Source organism: Lonchura striata, chromosome 3, assembly GCF_046129695.1.
Source record: "Lonchura striata isolate bLonStr1 chromosome 3, bLonStr1.mat, whole genome shotgun sequence".
NCBI lineage: Eukaryota > Metazoa > Chordata > Aves > Passeriformes > Estrildidae > Lonchura > Lonchura striata.
The window spans coordinates 98,729,387-98,748,673 of record NC_134605.1 but is presented as its reverse complement, the minus strand read 5'-3'; the positions used below and the strand labels follow the sequence as shown (position 1 = coordinate 98,748,673).

General features: G+C 45.5%; 2 protein-coding genes across 2 annotated transcripts in view; one reads left to right on the top strand and one right to left on the bottom strand.

The window, feature by feature from the left end:
- ADAM17 (ADAM metallopeptidase domain 17) overlaps positions 1 to 11,722 on the top strand; it is a 34,585-nt gene extending 22,863 nt beyond the window's left edge. The window contains exons 11-19 of the mRNA XM_021525424.2: positions 1,080 to 1,232; positions 2,037 to 2,236; positions 3,275 to 3,378; positions 4,020 to 4,154; positions 5,080 to 5,210; positions 6,227 to 6,305; positions 7,436 to 7,524; positions 8,161 to 8,217; positions 9,807 to 11,722. Coding sequence (XP_021381099.2) covers positions 1,080 to 1,232; positions 2,037 to 2,236; positions 3,275 to 3,378; positions 4,020 to 4,154; positions 5,080 to 5,210; positions 6,227 to 6,305; positions 7,436 to 7,524; positions 8,161 to 8,217; positions 9,807 to 10,148 — 1,290 coding nt within the window. The 3' untranslated portion in view covers positions 10,149 to 11,722. The remainder of the gene's footprint in view (positions 1 to 1,079; positions 1,233 to 2,036; positions 2,237 to 3,274; positions 3,379 to 4,019; positions 4,155 to 5,079; positions 5,211 to 6,226; positions 6,306 to 7,435; positions 7,525 to 8,160; positions 8,218 to 9,806) is intronic.
- A 1,507-nt stretch (positions 11,723 to 13,229) lies between these two features.
- On the bottom strand, positions 13,230 to 19,042 carry IAH1 (isoamyl acetate hydrolyzing esterase 1 (putative)). Its single transcript, XM_021525425.3, has 6 exons — positions 18,844 to 19,042; positions 17,747 to 17,799; positions 17,160 to 17,308; positions 16,161 to 16,322; positions 14,268 to 14,386; positions 13,230 to 13,576 (listed from the first exon to the last, which is right to left on the bottom strand). Exons 1-6 carry the CDS (start codon positions 18,916 to 18,918, stop codon positions 13,409 to 13,411), a joined length of 726 nt encoding a protein of 241 aa, XP_021381100.1. The 5' UTR covers positions 18,919 to 19,042; the 3' UTR covers positions 13,230 to 13,408.
- Between the last annotated feature and the right edge of the window lie 245 nt (positions 19,043 to 19,287).

Sequence of the window (19,287 nt, the reverse complement as noted above, 5' to 3'; positions counted from 1 at the left end):
GCTTTGTGTTAGAGGGATGTTGACAGAGAGCTCTAGCAATAGCTGTTGCCATGCTATTTGCATTTGTTCCATCTCCAGACTGGAGTTGTGCCTTAGATTACAAAGGAGGTTTAGTTTTCTGTCTTCCCAGTGGCAAGCTTAGGGCTTGGGATGATGGTTCACATTGGTTTCACAGGGAAAGTGCTGCATGGTTTCTACTTTGGTTTAAAAAAAACAAAACCAAAACAACCTCCTTAAAACTCTTCTCCAAATGAAACACAGTGAAGCCCAGGAGGGATGCCTGGGCAGCGCTCCTGTCTCTGGCTCCCACATTAGCCAAGCTTAGACACAGACAGGGCAGCTCATGGCAGCGCTTCGTCCTTCCCGTGCCCACACAGCAGCTGCAGCGACAGTTCCTCTCCAGGACTGCCCAGTCTCCTTGTGGTTATCTTTATTTCTGTGTGAGTTTAATCTGTGGTTGTCACCTTGTGAGCGTGACACCATGTGCTGGAGAAGGCACTGTGGGAGGTGCACAGCGAGCAGAGCCAGTTTGGGATCCTCAGCACAGGCAGGCGTGTCTTGCATAAAAGATGTTAGAAATCCATCGGCCACAATTGTAGGTGTCTTTCCTAGAAATCATGCAGTAGTGGAGTTCATTCAGCACTCCAAATGTCATCATCCATTTAGAAGAAACAACTCTAATGGCAAGATATGTTAAACAAGAGATTGACTAATTGTAGTAGCTGGTGTTTGTTTGGGTTTTGTTTTAACTTTTTATGCCTTCCAGCTACACAGAAGTAAATTTCATATTTAAGCATCTGCATTGCCTTGAAAACAAGTTTGAATTGGTATTCTAGGACAGCATTTTGCTTTTAACAGTGATTTAATGTTCAAATCTACTCCTTGAAGTTAACTTTGAAAAGGGCCACAATTTAATTTACCTTAATTTCTCCAGAAAACTAGAAAAATGTTCATGGGAAATTCCCTATTGTTTTGCTGTATTTTAGTATTGCTAGTGGCCTAGAAGTAGCTGGGATCTTCTGTCCTTTACTGGTCAGACTAATTTTTTCCAACATTTTTTTTTTTCATGTTCAAAAAAGGAGGCTGACCTGGTTACAACACATGAACTTGGACATAACTTTGGAGCAGAGCATGATCCTGACAGTCTGCCAGAGTGTGCCCCCACTGAAGACCAGGGTGGGAAATATGTAATGTATCCTATTGCTGTCAGTGGGGATCATGAAAACAACAAGGTATGGTGGTTTAGTTTTGCATCAACACAAAGTTTCTGCTGTGATCAGTGACCCTTTGCATGGCAAATCTATTTAGTTAATGATTCCTGTAGTTTGAAACCACCAGAATGTAATGGGTTAGCCATAAAACATTTGCATGCAGCGGGGTTCTCTGCAAGATAAGCTCATCTTTGGAGTCTGGGTTTCACTGGAATTCATGGCATGTCAGTGTGCGTTTTAATTAATTGTAATTATCTGTGGCCATATGCTGCTACAAGCAAGTCCCAGTAAGAGTCAAATCCAAGACCTTCAGTACCACACAGCATTGGGGTGGTTCATAGCTGCTGTTGGAGAGGGGCTGCCAGGTGCCACAGCTATGGTGGAAGCTTGCCCTGGCAGTGTGGAATTGGCCTTGTGCCTGTTGTACAGATGAGAAACCCAGATGAGCAGGGGATGGTTGGCCTGCAGTGTGCTCTGACCGTGGCTGTGCCCAGCCCCTCTGCCCAGAGGCAGTGCTGTCTGTGCCTCTCCTCTTGCTGCAGCTTCACATCCCGTCCTGGGGCCGCTGAAGTGTGGAGAGCTGGAGTTGTCTCTGAGCCAGGCTGCGTGGGGGAGTCCCTGCAGTGTGCAGCAGTGTCTGTTACTGACCCAGCTGTTACTTTCCCATCTTAAAATTTTTCCAAGGCATCAAGCTGACAGTACAAAGGGAATAACTGCTTTCTGGGATGCCAGAACTCAGAGACGTAGGGAGGCTGTGGTTGTCTTAGATGCCAGATGTTGACAGAAAGGTACACTCAGTGCTGCTTTATTCCCCTGTGACTGTAGATGTTCTCAAGCTGCAGCAAAAAATCCATCCATAGGACCATAGAGGTCAAGGCCCAGGAGTGCTTCAAAGAGCGCAACAACAAAGTGTGTGGGAACTCCAGAGTGGATGAAGGCGAGGAATGTGATCCTGGCCTCTTGTACCAGCTGGCTGATCCCTGCTGCACTGCAGACTGTAAACTGAAAGATGGTGCCAAGTGCAGGTAAGGGGAAATGAGCTGCAGCTTCTCTTTACACAGGAGAGAACGTTGGGTTGGGCTGAAAACTCCTAAAGCAACCTGCAGTATCACAGGCCTCTTTCCTGGCTTTTCACATTCACCTAAGGGTGAATGTGTGAGCTCACAACAGTGAAAGACTTAATGAAAGGCTTCTGTGTGTATGCATTAATTTTTATAGCATTCTATTTTCCTGAGAAGTGTCAAGACCCAGAGGCTTGCAAATTATTATTGTGTTGTCATTGTTATTACTACCATTATTATTGAGCAAACTTAGGTGATCAAAAAGCATTTAAAAATATCCTGTGCACACTTTCTGTGAAATACAAGTTTTGTTTGTATTGGAAGTGGCTTTTTACATTGGTACATACTGGTAATTCCAGACTGCTGCAAAATATGTTTGAGCAGACAACACAGTGACTGCACTACATGACTCCTCTTTCTGTTGTTGCTTTTTGGGGTCTTCATGGCCTTGTTGCAATGCAGTGTCCAATCTTTTTTGTTAATAGTTCAGCTCTACACCACGTAACATCAGAGAGCTTGTGCAATTCCTGTTGTTTAGCAAGAAAATCCATGTGTTTTAATAATTTTTTTTTACCAAGGGCCTTCTTGTATTAGGTGAGAAAATGAAAGTAAGGACAATGCAGAATACAAAGTAGGAAACCTTCAGGACAAACAGAAGGGGGAGAAGTGTTTGGGGAAGGAAAGGGTGAAAGATCTTGTCCTAAGTTGCAGAGCAGGTTACAAGAGGATGATCCAAGTGCCTTGAATAAATACAAGGGTCCCTCTGTTGTCTCTCAATATATTGTACTTTCTATGTGATTTGACCTTCAGTAAATGAAGAGTGAGTATGTATGTAGAAAGGTGGTTGTGGGAGGGGGCAGAGAGGACAAGGGTTGAATCAGTCAGTCTCCAAGAAGTAGCTTTTTATTTCCTAAACATCTTTTTTTCTGGCTTTGTCACAGGTGTACTTTTTTTTAAAAAAATTGGTTAATATTTATTTATTTCATTTTGATCTTTCCCCAGTGACCGAAACAGTCCTTGCTGTAAAGGCTGCCAGTTTGAAAGTGCACAGAAGAAATGCCAGGAAGCCATAAATGCCACTTGTAAAGGAGAGTCTTTTTGCACTGGTAGGATGTGGCTTTGTCCCCTGTATGTCAGCTAGCCAAGTGCTTCAGGCTCAGTGTCCTGCTCAGCCCACTTTCAGACTAGTGCCCTTTAGTCATCCGGTGCATGTAATTTTAGAGACCAGTTAAGCATCACAATATGCTCCTATAATGAGTTTCATTGTAGTTCAAGAGTCACTTTGTGATTTATTGCCCAGAACTACATAAAAAAGGTTGATTTAAAAAAAAAGAAAAAAAGCAAAACAGAGTGTGTCCCTGGGAGGGAACAAGAATGAATTTTGCATAGAAAATGTGGAATTGCTGCAGCTCTGCTTCATTTCCCCACTTGTTTACTTCCTCCTCATAGTCTTTTTTGGAGACAGGGAGTCAAGTCAGTGTGTGCTTTGCCAAGGGGGGCTCCAGGGTCTGCACCTACTGTTTGGTTGCCAGTGCCACAATGCCCAAGCTGTTGAAAGCTTCCAGAGCTTCTGCCGCCTCTCAGAGCAGCTGGCAGGCAGCCTGCAGTTGAAAGCCAAGAAAAAGCTATTGGGGTTTTCCTGGGATAAGTCTGTATTTCCATTATTTTCCTTCTTTCTTCTGCACACTTAGGTTCTCTGCTCTTTGCTCTAACCCAGTCCTCCCACTCTGCTGACTTCCATCTGCAGGGAACAGCAGTGAGTGTCCCCCTCCGGGGAACGCTCCGGATGACACCGTGTGCGTGGACATGGGGAAGTGCAAGGATGGGGAGTGCGTCCCTTTCTGCGAGAGGGAGAAGAACCTGCGGTCCTGTGCTTGCAATGGTGGGTGACACAGCCTGAACTGAAACGGGACTGGGACTGAAATTTGTATTTCATCTCTGCTCCTTGGAGAGTGCTGTCTTCATGTGGGCTGGCCTCTTGGAGGGCTGAGTTTGTGGTTTCTGGAAAAGTTTGAACTGTTGGGTTTTGTCAGCTGTTCTCTGTTTAAAAAGGGAATGTGAATGTCCTCCTGTCTTCTGATGGTTTGGGTTGAATTAAGATGAGACTCAGGCTCTGACACTCCAGCTAAAGGAGAGGACACTCTCCTACTTTCCAGCTCTGCCACAGATGGATAAGAAGGGATTGTAAGGAGATTCCTGCCAACCTCTGGATCTAGCATCTGGCAGAGAAGCAGTGGCCTCCAGCAAGGGATTAAATAAAGATTTCAAAGAGATTAAAGTGCCTTGAGAATATAGAATCCCCAGCTTAATTCCCCTGCTAACCTCCCTGCCATATACTTCTTCATGTGACTTTTCCTGCTTCTTTGCTGTCCATATTATCCCCTAAATGTGGGAAAGCAGCTGGGAGTAGGATGAAAGCTTCATAGGGGCAACAGAAGGAATTGCTGTGAGCCCCACTGTTTGAGATGGAGGAGACAGCTGGATAGCTGAGGAGACAGGTGCCTAGAGGACTCAGAGCCCAAGAAATATTTTGTCTTTTTGGATTTGCTTGGAACCTCTTCATTGGCCTGTTGATTCATGTAGTTTTGGGGTATCAGCTTGGAGAACTTGGTCCCACTGTACCCCTTAATATGTTCCACAGGGCACATGATTGAGTTTTAGGCTTGATTGTCATAGTGCCCAAAATTGGGCAGCTTGGTCCTGCTTTCCGTGTGGGGAAGCTGGTCAGGACTATGCTCAGCCAGGAGACACAGGGGGTTGTGGTTTGCTTTGTGCTTCCAAGGAATGAGTTTGCTGCTTTGTTTCAGAAACTGATAATTCCTGCAAGGTGTGCTGCCGGGATGAGCAGGACAGGTGCACGCCATACGTGGATGCCAACGACCAGTTCCTGTTCCTGCGCAAGGGCAAGCCTTGCACTGTGGGGTTCTGTGACACAAATGTAAGTGTGCCCAGCTCTGCTCTGCTCAGGGTCTGAGTCCTCAGGGAGGAGGACTGTGCTGGGGAAGAGAAGCCAAAGCTTGAGCAGGGTAATGAGTTTTAACTCTTAATGGGGTAAATATTAGAGAGCGTTGGAGGCTGTGGGTGTTGGAGTTCTGCAGAGACCCATGCAAGGGGAAGCTGTTACCTTCTGGAGCTGCTCATTACCCCCTCTGCTGCTCCCCACAGCTCAGCCAGGGACCCTGCACAGCTCAGCAGCCTGGCACCCTGCACAAAGGAGGAGACAGCGCTGCTGTAAGCTCGGTTAGGTTTGCAGCACTTGCCTTTTCAGTTGTTCCTGTTGGCCCAATTAGTTTTCATTCCAATAATTCAGGTCAGAGAGCAATCCCATGAAAATCCAGCCAGCAGTATCTGAAGTGCGGCAGTGAGCCTGTGGCAGCGAGACTGGTGGCTTACTGGCTTTCAGTGGCCTTTTCTATGGTACAGCTGCACAGACACCTGCAGAACCCAGTGGCTGGAGCTAAACTGGGTGTTAGCAAAAGTGAACTTGGAAGGGCATGTCCCAGTCCTTCTGCTGGCAGAACTGGAAGATCAGAGTTCTACTGTGTTAAACCAGCACAGCCAAATCTGAGAGTGAGTTTGTCTGTAACCTTGGACTCTTGAGAGCTGTAGCCTTCTTTGTGGATAATGGGAACTGAGGCTTCCAATGTTTAAATCTCTCCAGAAACATCAGTTTTATGTCCCCTAACATGGGCCAAAGGTGGACTAGATTTTGCACATTTCGAACAAAAAAATTATCTGATTCAGACCACAATTGAATTGAAACTGGCTTGATAAAAATAAAGGCAGTAAAAGTGGACTGCTGCTATTGGACATGAGTGTAATTCTGTATTCAGAATGTAAGTGAAGTCATGCTGTGTCTGTAGTTCTCATTTCATTACTATCATTGTACTTTCCTCTCCAAGAAGGCAGTACTTAATTCTTGGGTAGCATAAGCTTATTTGGTTACTTTTGCAGGGCAAATGCGAGAAGCAAGTACAGGATGTGATTGAACGATTTTGGGATTTCATAGACCAACTCAGCATCAATACTTTTGGTAAGATACATAATCATATCCTTTGGGGATTTTTAAGTTCATGACATGAACCTCTAAAGCCTCGGGGGGAGTTAGCTGCCTGGATTTATTCACCGTGTGCAAGGGTAGCACAGCTGTGCTTGTGATATATTTAAGTATATTTTTGCCTGAAGTTTGACACTACTGATCTCACCTTTTAAAGCTGAAAGGATGGGAGATTGTTTTGCATTTTTGTACTCCATTTTTTTCTAGGCATCTTCCAAGGTTCTTGTCTGAATACTAAGAACTAGGTCAATTAGAGAAAAGGAAATAACAGTCTCTTTAGAGGTTAGGTAAATTCAGCAGGTATAAAGTGGGCCTCTCAGTGGGATTTAAATGTCAACAGAAGGGGAGGGGAACACTTCCTTTCTCTGTCATTTAAGAAAACCAGAGGTCACACACCTCAAGCTGTGTCTGTGCAGAGTCACTCCCTGGGACAGAGTGGGCCTCCTTGGTCTTGATCCCAGCTGTGCAACCTAAGCAGGTGTCACCTCACCCCAGGTGTCACCCCTAATGTCTCTGTTAGTGGCACCAGGCAAAACTCGTGGTGGTTAACTGGTGCTGTATCATGAGCTCTAACTGTGTGTGCTCATGGCACCGCTGTCCCTGCACAGTGCAATTATCTGAGCTGCAGCTTTTCATTTCAAGTTTCAGGGACAAAAATTGTTTATGAGGTAGCTGATAAAGCTGTTTAGCCTGCTTGGATAAAGGCAGTTTTTGAATCTTTGACATCCAAATATTTTGTTTGTGGAGGCAGGTAGAGATCATATGACTGTTGCATCAGAATTTGGTAGTGGACTCACAGCATGTCTTGTATAAGCTTGGCTGGCTCAGTATAGGCTGTTCCAAAACAACCCATATTCAGTATTAGAGCCTCAGCATTTCTCTTCAGAGAACAACAGAGAAAAACCTGTTATTGTTAACATACTGGATAGAATTTTTTTTAATTGTGTGATTTTATCTTTGTCTGCTCCAAAGCAGGCAACCTGTGCTTCTCTAAGCAATTCTGAGCCTTCAGTTGCCTGAACAGTGGCTGCAGAAGGGGGGATCATAGATGTGTGTGTTCATGAAACTGTATTTGGGTAACTGACAGATCTGAACTGGTTTCACAGGGAAATTCCTAGCAGATAATATAGTGGGCTCTGTGCTTGTCTTCTCCTTACTGTTTTGGATTCCTCTCAGCATCCTTGTGCACTGTGTGGTGAGTAAGCTGTCTTTGAGATGACTGCTCTGTTGGATTTTGCTAGGAGAACACCCTTCATATGGGAAGTGGCAGATGGCTGTGGGAGAAATGATGGGAAGCTTTTAGCAAACCCTGGGGGGAAATCCAGCATATGTAAGGCTTACTGCTCCTTCAGTAGGGAAAACTCTTGCTAAACTCTGCCAGGCTCTGGCAGACCCAGTGCTCCCATGACTATTCCCTGGAGCCTTTCCCATCCTTTCCCAGGCAGATTTTCTTTCTCTGCCTTCTGAGTTCCACCCAAGTATAATTTTGTTATTTTTATCATTAAAAACAAAGTCTTCTAAAGCCCTGTGAAGAAATGACACCCACATATTGAGAGAAGACTTGGAGTGGGAAGTGATCTTAGTTGATTTTGGGTGGATGGGTAAAGAGAGTCAGTGAGCTCATGGCCACTGGGAGTGTGGATATGTGGTGTGCTGCTGACAGCAGTGTGGGCCCTAGAGCAAAGGGGTGCTGTGCCTACAGGCACTCCTGGGATGAATGGGAAGGCATGGGAAGTAGGGGAGCCCTACAAAGTGATGAGTCCCTGCTGGAAAAAGGAGTCTTTGCCTTTGGGAAATTAACTTTCTTATTTTGTTGTGTGTTTTTCAATAGGACAAGAAATTGGACAAGCAGTATGAGGAGAACACAAAGTCCCTGTTTTGCCCCAGTGTAAGTTGCTATCCAAGTCTGAATTGGCAGAATGCTCTCCCATGTGTATTGGAAAAACAGAACCTCAGGTGTCTGCAGAATGTCTACCAAAAGTGTAGTAAGAGAGAGCCCCAGAGCCCCGTGCTGCAGAGGGCTGAATCCGTGAGAGGGGAAGCTGGTTTCTGAACAAGCCTCTGTTCACTCTTACGAAGCACTGCAGCATGGAAGGGTCTGATTCTCCCTTCCTGTAAGAGCTGAGCCTTGTTGGCAGAACTCTCTGGTGCAGCAGAGAGGGGCAGGAACTCTGCCCTGCAGAGCACAGCTTCACCCGTGTCCGGCATCCCCTCGGCACGGTGCACTCAGCAGCACCAGCCACAGGCTGCTTCTTCCCAGCCAAGTGGAGTCACTGAAGCATGAGGCCCAAAAATCTCTGCAAAATGCAGTGTCTGCTGCAGAATGGCTGTTTGCAGGAGGTGCCTTCTAGCAGCCAGATGTGCTACAGCCCTCCAGTTGCTCCAGTGTCACATCAGTGGCACTTCTCACGTTGCAGATAATGAGCTGGGAAGAGGGGAAGAGCAAAAAAGTACCAAGATAAATTTTAATTACAGTCCAGCACAGGGCACCTTGTGACAGAGTTTTGGATATCCTTTCCTGTGCTTTGACAATCCAGTTCCTATTAAGAACTAAATATTAAGGAAAAGTTGTTCTGTTAGGTGAGGGGGAAGAAGCCTTGCAGAGCTTTTCCTTGTACAACCATTGCAAGAAGCATACTGGAGTTGGAGACTACTGAGGCAGAGTGCCTCTGTCATCTACTGTGACAGAACTGAGGGTGATCTTAGTTTGAGTGCCCCATAGCTGTGACATGAGAAAAGTTATCTTAGTGCTTCTTACCTGCATTCAGTTGAGAAAATCCCAGAGGCAGGAGAGAGAGCACAGGTATAGCCAATGGTCTCCTTGCACTGGCAACAGTTTAACAAACAAATTTTGTGTCTTTTAAATCTGCTAAGGATGGAGAATTGGGAGATGGTAAACATCTCTTTCTTCCCAGTATTAGCATTTGCTGAAGTCCTTGGGGAATTTTTATGATTAAAGATCTCTGGATATTTTCCAAACCATGCTGAAATAGTAGCAGACATCAATGGACTTGAACTTAATCTGGGTTAAGTTACAATGACACTGATCCCTGTAGTGTTTGATCCTGTGTTCAGTGAAGTTCTTGTACATGAAACCATGAACCAAGTTGGAGGACTGGAATAAGCTGTACCTTGGATTGTTTCCCTACACTGAGCTCTGTGCCACGTGGCTTGACCCTGCATTTCTAGTCCTAGGTTTGCCAAAGCAGTTTGGGCCCCAGGAAGGAAGGGCGGACTCAGCAGCTCTTCCCAGTGAGGCTGTCACGTGTGGTGCTTTACAGAGGAAGCAGCAGAGACACAACAGCCTTTCTGCCTTTAGAGATGGCACAGAGGACATGGCAGCCTTTAAGCTGCTCTAACAGAAGCGCAGCTGCTCCTCAGAACGTGCCTCCTCCCTTTGAAAAATGCTGCAAAAACTGCAGCCTGGGCTAGGTGCTGGTTGCTTTTGCCAGTGATGTGGTCTCTTGTGTCTTGCAGAACGTGGAGATGCTCAGCAGCCTGGACTCGGCCTCTGTTCGCATCATCAAGCCGTTCCCCGCGGCGCAGGCCACGAGCCGGCACCAGCCGCTGCAGCCCCTGACGCCCGCGCCCGCGCCGCCCAAGCAGGACCACCAGAGGATGGACACCATCCAGGAGGACCCCAGCACCGACTCGCACATCGACGAGGACGCCTTTGACAAGGACCCTTTCCCAAACAGCAGCTCTGCCGCCAAATCTTTCGAGGACTTGACAGACCATCCTGTCATTAGGAGTGAGAAAGCTTCATCCTTCAAACTACAGCGCCAGAACCGGGTGGACAGCAAAGAAACAGAGTGCTAGTGTCCTGCTGCCTTCTAAATGTATGAGTTGTGTCGGCAAAATAAGGATCTGAAACCATTTCATTTCTATAAATATAAATATATGTATATATATTTTTGTGAGGGAGTGGGAGAATAAGGAAGTGACCTACTGCAGATGCTGGTCATGTGTATGACCTTCCTTAAACTACATTTATTAGAGCATTATATCTTTTAAAAAGGAAAATCCAAACTAGAACTGGCTTGTTTTTGAAGCTTTTTGGATTTGTTTTTCTACTTCCTTGACCTTTAACATTTCCTTCGACCTGTGGTGCAAAACCAAATATCCTGATGGATATTGGATTGTGTATATCAGCCTTTTTTTATAATTTAATATTTTGTAGTCTACAGCACTGATAGACAAAATTAAGGGGCTTTTAAAACCAAAAGATAATTAAGGTACATGTAACCAAAAGCCTAAGCAAATGCCTTGAGAACAGAGAGTAATGAAACAGATAAAAAAATACAGTCTCGCAGCATTCAGTAAAATGCTTAATCAGAATAAGGAACCTTAAAACACCCAGCTTCTGTATAAATAAAAGGATCACAGAGGTTGTTACACTGTACACAGTGCATGGGAAATGCTCCTTTAGCAGCTGTCCTGTCTTGGTGGCTTTTGTTGGGAGCTTCCCACTCTACACTGAGGTTTGTGTGTTGCAGGTGTCTGGTTGGAGATTGAAACATAAAAGAAATAATTTATGCAGATGACATTTTAAACTGCTGTTTTACAGCAGTTTTGGTGCAGAAATGTTTCTCCAAATGTTATTTTAAAACAGGCGACACTATTGCTGGAATGTTCAAATTAGTGACCTGTTTTCTGTGGTCTCTGTGGCCTTTAAAAGCTCCTACTGCATGAGTGATGAGAAAAACTCACTCCATCGCAGGGGAGGCATTTAAAAACAATTGTGAATTTAGTAAAGAAATAAACCTTTTTTAAAACTTGCAGGGTAAGTACAAGGAGGAGATTTTGTGAATACAGATACTCACAAGCTGATAATTGGATGGTGTCTTCTGTACACCTGGAGATCTCTCAGGTGAGCTGGGACTGGCACATGAGCATTGTTTTAGTTTAGAAGCAGATGGACTGACACAGTGGAGTCAGAGCAACTGTCCTGCTAGTACAGCAGCACCTTCACTCTGCAGCTGTTTTCTCCTACAATAATCTGTTGATAAAACTGGCAGAACATGGCCAAGGGCAGGACCATTTAACTCTTACAAGCCTGGACTCAGACACAGGGATGTGAGGCTGTGGTGAGCCCGTATTTTTAAATGTGAGGCGAAAGGACTGAACCTGTGCTGCAAAGTTGTGTGAGTGCTCTCTCTCCTCCACATCCAAGGATACTTGTTACACTAGTTACTTGAATGTGTGCCTTATGGTATTCCTATCTGACTAGCTATTATGTTTTATATGCTGGTTTTGAACTTTGTTTTGGGGTTGTTTGGTTTTCGTTCGGGTTTTCTGTTTTTTGATTCAGTGCAAAGTACAAGTGTGAGGAGTTAATTTAATTCCCAACAAAATAAAAGCTTTTTATAATAAAAAAATCAGTTAACCAAGAACTGTTTCTATGTAGTCCTTTTCTAAAAGATCTCTATTGTCTGGTTGTCAAAACCTGGGTTAAGTCTGTCATGCAGGAGCCAGGCTTTCTGCCTGCTCCTTTCTGAGCTCAGATGCTGCAGAGGCCAGACCTGGACTATCAATGGCGCAGACCTACACTGTGAGGGCTGCCTGCTTCCTCCCAGGCTGAAGCTGGTACTGCCATGGCTCCTGCAGATTATCACCAGTTCAGATGGTGACAAGTGCCTGAGGGATGGGGGTGTGCTCAAATGCCTGTTCAGCCACCAAATCTGTGAGTACATGTTCGCAGCACAAAGATCTGTACATCCCAGGTGAAAACCATTCAGTGGCAGGTGCTTGGGATCATGAGAACGGAGATTTGAAGCAGGCCTTGGAAACCACTGAATCCATCCCCCAGCCTGAGCTGTAGTCCAGAAACTGAAAGCAGTACTTGCATGGTTTGTTTGTAACATCTAAGGCAGGAAGATCCACACCTTCCCACTGGGAACCGCTTTTGCTGTTCAGCCAGTCTGTACTGTAAGCATTTATTACAGAAAGGATAGTCCAGTTTAATACTCATAAATATTTATATATCAAACTCCTGTGCTGGCTCCAGGCACATGAAAAATACTTATGGTTCAGTTTATAACACTGTTACATAGTAGATGACAGATCTTGGCCAGTTTGTCTTAATGATTTCACAAAGCAAAGGCAGTCTAATGGCACTAACAGTGCAGGACAGCATGAGAGCCTCTCATTACTCTCACCCCCTACACGATAAGCACACTTGTTCCACGTCAATGTAACTGTTAATAGAGCCCAGAAGTATGGAGGGGTTATATTTGCAGTGATACACCATTTGATTTTTATGAATGGTTAGTTGTAGCCTCGTTTTTGCTGCTATCTGGCTTGCTAGACAACCATTTTTTCCACACTTGTTGAATTTCATTTAGATTGCAGACAATGTTTTATGGTTTTTTTTTTGTTTGTTTGTTTGTTTGTAAAGGCAGTTTTGTTGTTTGTGTTTTCTTGGCCAAAACCTGCATAGTCTGCAGCCCTTATCTGTTACATGAGTTGTAAAATTACTTTAACAACTCAGCTCACAGAAGAGCTGAGTATAAAGAAGCTGCTGCTGGTGCCAGAGTAAATTAAATTTTAAAAGCCCTGTTCTAAACTACTCTCTATCACTCACTACCAAAGCCACAGTAAAATTTAGGGGACTGCTGTTCCTGCTGTATTACATCCAAATAAATTAATTTGGACTGACACTAATGGCTCTTGACAAACTCCACACTACTGCCTCTTATGAGCTACTCTGTGTTTAAAGCAAGTAGCTGTTATTAATCATAGTGCAGTCCTCAAAGCTCAGCAAAGCCAGGAACTGCTGAGGGCAGCCTCTATCCCTTGGCCACATCACAGCTGAGACTCATTTTCTTCTGAGTCCTCCAGCAAAGAGCTACTTATCCCCACAGCTATCCTGGCAACAGCAGCGTAAGAAAAACCACCTCAGGACACCCCCCAAGTGGTCTCACGTTTATTCTCCCCCAGACCAAGAGAAGGGGACAGAGAAGAGCATTGCTGGGGACTCCCCAGTGCTGTGTTCCCTGAGGATACAGTTTGCAGCACCTTGCTGCATAATGAGCTGGCTCTGCCTGGCGTGGCTGCCCTGGCTCCTCCCTGCAGGGATGTCACAGAAGACTGGCCTCGGGGTTCATGTGGTCCACGTCACGCCAATAAGGAAGCAGAGAAGGAAGAGAAGACAGTTTGTTTTCCAGGCGTGACCAAAGCTGAGCTGCCAGAAAGCTGTTGCCTTTTGTTGATAAATGAAGGCCATCAGACAAATAGGAAGAGAAATCCTACAAGCGAGGTTAAAACCATGTATTAGTGTATTTGCTAGCTAAAGGAGACAGTCTTCAGTAATTCTTCAAAGCCAGCTAGCAAACTGGTTTTATTTTCCACTGTTTATGTTAAAATATTAAGAGAATGTTCTGATGGCCAAAATCACTGCTATTCATCAGTAAAAGATCATAGGATTAAGTGATGCAATCAAAATGAGCAGTCTACTGAACTGGGGAGGACAGGGGAGGGAAAAGGTTCAGGATCCAAACTGGAGTTATCTGATCACAGGAAAAGTCTGCAGTCTCCCATAAATGAGTTTGGGTATTTGGTCAGAAGCATCAGCAACACTCTTGTGCAGCCAGATCTGACCTTGAAATTAGCCCAACACTGCACAGTGGGTTGGACAAGAAAGAAACCTACAGAGGCTCCTTCCAACCTAAACTCTTCTATGACTCAAATTCAAGAAAAAGGCTATTTAGATATAAAGTACTTGGGATATTTGCTAGCCAAGCACGATGGCCAGGTTATATATAGCTTTATTTCTAATTGCCAACTATGAAGCAACCTGGATTATTTTTTTCCTCCCTAAAGTGTAATTTGGATGTATTTTGTAGCATTTCAGTGATATGCAGCACCACTGGTTCCTCTATGCTAAACGATGCATTTCACAATTTGTGACAGTTTCAATTATTTCTGATTTCATCGTACCTGATTCTTCTGCATGAGGGTCCAGAGGTCGAGCACGTCCGTGCCGCATTCCCTGGCGACCTGGACGCAGGCCTGGGCGTACTGCCCGGTGGTGGCATTGCAGCGGTTCAGTTTGTCACCTACCGACACAAAGAAAACATCCAGCACCCGCCACTGATGCAGCACAATTTCAGTCTTCTGTGGCACACACCACGCGTTTCAGGTGTTAAACCTGCACACATAACCAATAACAAACTAAATACAAAGCCTGGCAATGCAAACGACTGGAAGCCGCAGTCTATGTGGTCTTTTTCAGGGCACCCTTTGGTTCTGAGTCACTTGAAAATGTCTCTTTGGAAGAAATGCATCAGGTTGAGAGAGAAGCAACAGAAACAAGCAGACAGTATAATTCTGCTGCTCACAGCTCTCACCTTCTGGCAAGCTTCAGGTGAAAGCAGTGCTTAGATTTAAAACTCTTCATACACCTGCTAAGGCAGGTAAAACAGAGTTAAGTAAATGGAAATCTATTTACAAGATGAGTTCTGCTTTTTGTCTGACTCCACATGCAACTGCTCCTTGCAGTAGCCCTCTTGCTACTTTTTGCACCTGGATGAATGCTCCTGTGAACATCACCATCCTCCTGCTTCCCATCTCTCCCTTGCTCTGGTATCTGTCTGAAAAAAATTAGAAACAGGCAGAAAATTTCTCCTCGATACTGGAGGGCAGATGGTCTGATATTGCTGCTTACTGTGCCCACAATACTTCACTTGTGGTCCGAGATCACCCTGTCTTTTGTTCCATCCCTAGATAGTACCCTCTTTTAGATAGATGCTGGCAGATTCAATGCCATAAATTCAAGTTTCCTCCCCTCCTACCCCATAAAAAGGACAGTCTTAAGAGGAAAATGTGTTAACAATACAAGTGCTCCTTGACAGCTGGGAGCCAGATAAGCAGCATTTGAGGTGTGCTCACATGACATCATCACATCAAAGCATCCTAATGCAAAATCGTACAATAATGTCCAATTTAATCCAGTTTAAATTTAGGGTAATCTTAAAAGTTTTACTGCTTTGATTGAAAACATGACTCAGGATATGTAACACCACCTAAATTATAGAAAACTGTGCCACAAAGGTACCACCTCTGTAGATCTCTGTACTACGTATTTGTACCTGACCTAACTCAAAAGTTTTTTATTAATGTGCAAGAACTGGACAAGGTGTCCCAACAGAAAAGAGAACATGCTCTCAGGACGTATAAACTGTCACAGCTGGAGTCAGTGGGATTATGGCAATTTCCACCAGCTCAGTAACACAAAGTAAGTGGTGCTATTATGTCTCTAATTTTAGAATTAGCTTAAATAACATGGGAAATAATTTAACTACCTTTTTTCTTCTTTTTCAGGCACTTTTATTAGCATCCTTAGAATATGATGTTCTCTGGTATTGTTTTTTTTAACTTTAAAATAAACCTGGCTGGGATATTACTGCTTATCCAAACAGATGGGAAATCTGCTGTACCCAGTAAAAACTTTTCTAAAGCCCACAGTGCCAACATTTCTTCAATTATTTGTATTATTCTGGAAGCTGCTGGGACACAATGGAATCTGCCTAGGAGACGTTGACAAACCCCATGTTCTTAGAGGGCAGCCACTTCTGTCAACTCTATGCATTAACAGATCAATCAACACTTTGGAAAAGATATTTGTAAATACTTGGTAGTTACAAAATAATTACTATAAATTAAAATAATTACTTCCTCCATGAGCTTATCCAGAAGTTGATCAGTAAAAGTCAAAGAATATGACTACAATATGGCACACACATGAAGGAAACCACCTGACAACCTGGGATCTGTCACTTACACTCCACTGGTAAAATGCAGAAATTCCACCCATCCTCATCACTCCTTTACCTTTGGCAAGACATGCCTTTTCCCATGCTGATTCCTGAAGAGGTGGTGGTGTTATCAAAATAATCCTGTCCGCAGTAATGTCTACTGACTTCAGGTACTGCACCATGCTCCGCAGGTTGGCGGCGTACTCCTCCAAGGGAACGTGCTGCTTGGGGTTCAGCTCTGTCAGGGGAGGAGCAGTGCACCAGTGGGGCTGAGCTCCCTGCAGGCTTCCCTACAGCATAACAGCACTTCTACACAGTATGGCCACGGACACTCATTTCCAGTATGCAGCACCTCTCAATCACGCATTTGGGAGGTGTGGTAGGAAAGTTCTGTTCCTCAATACCCAAAGCAGACAAATCAAGAGTTTAAAGACAGCATTTCCAACAAGCAAATAAGGCACAGGGGGAAAAAAAACCCCAACAGCTGGGTTTTTTTAAGATGCTTTTTTTATAACTTCATATCATAGTATCAGAAAATATAATCACCTCAAACCTCATCTGAACCAAAACCTGAGATTTCCAATATTCTTGGATGCAGAGAAAATTTTGAAAAGTCCCATGGACCTACAGTCAGTCCTTGATGCACTGATGTTATTATCATTTTGATTAGACTCTGCATCCTGCTATGCTCATCTGAAAGAGAATCCAAATGCTACCTTCTCTCCTTTCCTCAGCCCATCTGCCTCATCAGTCTCCTTTAAAGACAGAAGAAACAACTGGGTGCCCAACTCCAATTTTAGGCAACTGCTACACAACTAAGTCTTGAGCATCTTGAAATTTATTTTTCTAGTATTAAAATTTAGTGATAGGGAGAGAAATGGAAGGCACTGCATGGTTTAAATACAAATGAAATGACAGAAAGCAAACCTCTGTATAAATTAAGAGAGAGTAATCAGTTCCTGGAGAACTAGCAGGAAAAGCCTGTTCTGAAATGTTCTGCCTATTCTGCTAAACTGTAAAACTGTTTTAAGAGAACAGGTCACAGGAAAAAAAGAGAGAAAGCAAGCTACTCTACCTTTCAAAGCACTGTCATTAGCTCCAAAGAAAATAGTAACTGCAGCAATACTGTCAGCACTAGTACTTTCAGTGATCAGTCTTGGAAGAATCAATTTAGCCCATCTGGTGTTGTACCCCGAGATCCCACGGTTCACAACATCACACTTTCTGAAACAGAGACACATATCAAAAAAAAATCTCTCCTCTGTCCACCAAAACAAAACTTTGGAAGGTTTGAACCATTTCTGTCAAGCCATCTGCCTCCATCCCTCTCAGGAAAAATGAGATGTCACATAAGTTTTCAATGGGATCACGCTTTGAAAGTTCACACACATGTACTGTTTACCTGTTACACCACGGAACCAAGACAATAATCCTGACAATCACTAAGGAATTTTTAATTTCCACTCAAGCTTTGTGTGGAAACACCCAATAAGTATTTTCACCAGTTCTGGGCATGCTGCCCAGAAGGCAATTTCACTTCACTAAATAAATAAATGTCAATAAATAAACCTGCATTAAATATTAACCGCTGTTGGTTTTCATTTAGAAAAGCTGCATGACTTTCTGCAAGCTAGAAATTACTTTTGAAATTTAAGCTCTTACCTGACCAGTCTCTCAGCAAGGTATGCCCCCCAGCCATTTTCCTGGAAGGAGTACTGAAAACAAGGAAAATGGTTAGATCCTCACTGGAAGAACTTGTTCCCAAGAGCTTAGCCCCACCACTGGCACCTTCCCACCTCAAGAGCTTCTGTGCATGGCCTCTGGCACTGCTGCTGGTGCATTTCCTCCCTGCCCTGTCCCTCTGAGGTCAAACAGTCCTGGTTTTACCCAGGTGCACCACTGAGGCACACGGGGCTGGTACCTCTGCAGGGATGGACCCTGTGGTCCCTTCAAAATCCAAACTGACCACTGCTCGACTGTAGTTTCATTTTGGCCAGCAAGGGTTTGAATATTTTTCTACTTTATTTGTAATATCCTTTCATTCTGAAAGGCACCTCTCAAAAATCCTCCCTCTTCGTGGAGTTCAGTTTAACCTCCTCCAGAAACAGGAAAACTAATTCCTCCTCCTTATTCCCACTGCGGCACCATCCTCTGTGCTACAGTTCTGCACAGTGAAGTCGGCTTAGACACCCATCTCCCATTAAGGATAAACCTGGTCTCTGGCTTTAGTTTTTCCTCAGAGCAGTCCCGTGACCTACCACACAACCCACCCAAGAGAAGGCAGGGACCCAAAATCAGTGCGGAACAGCTGGTGCTGCCTCAGAGATGCTCCCCAGGCGCGGCCACCTCAGTGGAGAAGCTGTGCCGGGGCTGGGCGAGCCAGGCACGGGGAGCAGGGCTGCACCAGGAGCGGCGAGGGCAGAGCTCGGCTCCCCGCAGGGCCCCTGGATGGAAACACCCTTGGCGCCCTAACGCAGCGAGCCCGCGGTTTCTGCGGGACGGCTCCAAACGCCACATCCGCCACCGGCGCGCAGGCCGCAGGCAGGGGCTCACGGCGGGACGGGGCTGCGGCCGAGCCACGAGCGCTCCGGCCGCGCCAACGGACCGGCCCCGGCCCCGGCCCGGCCCCTTCCCGGTCCCGGTCCCTGTCCCGTTCCAGGTCCCTGTCCCCTTCCCGGTCCCTGGCACCGGAGCTCGCAGCAACGCCGGCTCGCTGCCGGGCCGCGGAGCCCCACAGGGGAACGGCGGGCCCGAGGTACCTCGGTGATGGAGTCTCCGAAGAGGAGGACGCGGGGCCAGCGCAGGAGCCGCCCGCGGGCTCCCGCCTCCGCCATGGCCGGGCCGGACACCCGCGGGAGCGGCCGCTTCCTCTGCGGGCAGCGGGGCGGTGCGAGCCCCGCGTACAAAGCGGGCCCGGCTCCGGCCCCGCTCCGCCTCTCGTCGCCTCCTGGAAAGGCTCAGCGGCGCGGGCGGGCGCGCCGGGACCCGCCCCTCACACACCGCCCGCGCGGGCCGCAAGCGCTCCCAAAGAACGCGCGCCATTTCAGGTCTGTACCTGTTTCAAAGACAGACTTCCTTCTTAAGAAAATGCAATTACCTCATTTAAAAGACTTCATACCGTTTAGCCTGCTAACGACACAATTTGGGGAAGAAAGTGTCGCTAATTTTGCTAATCGTCCAATACTATGAGGATCATCCTCTGG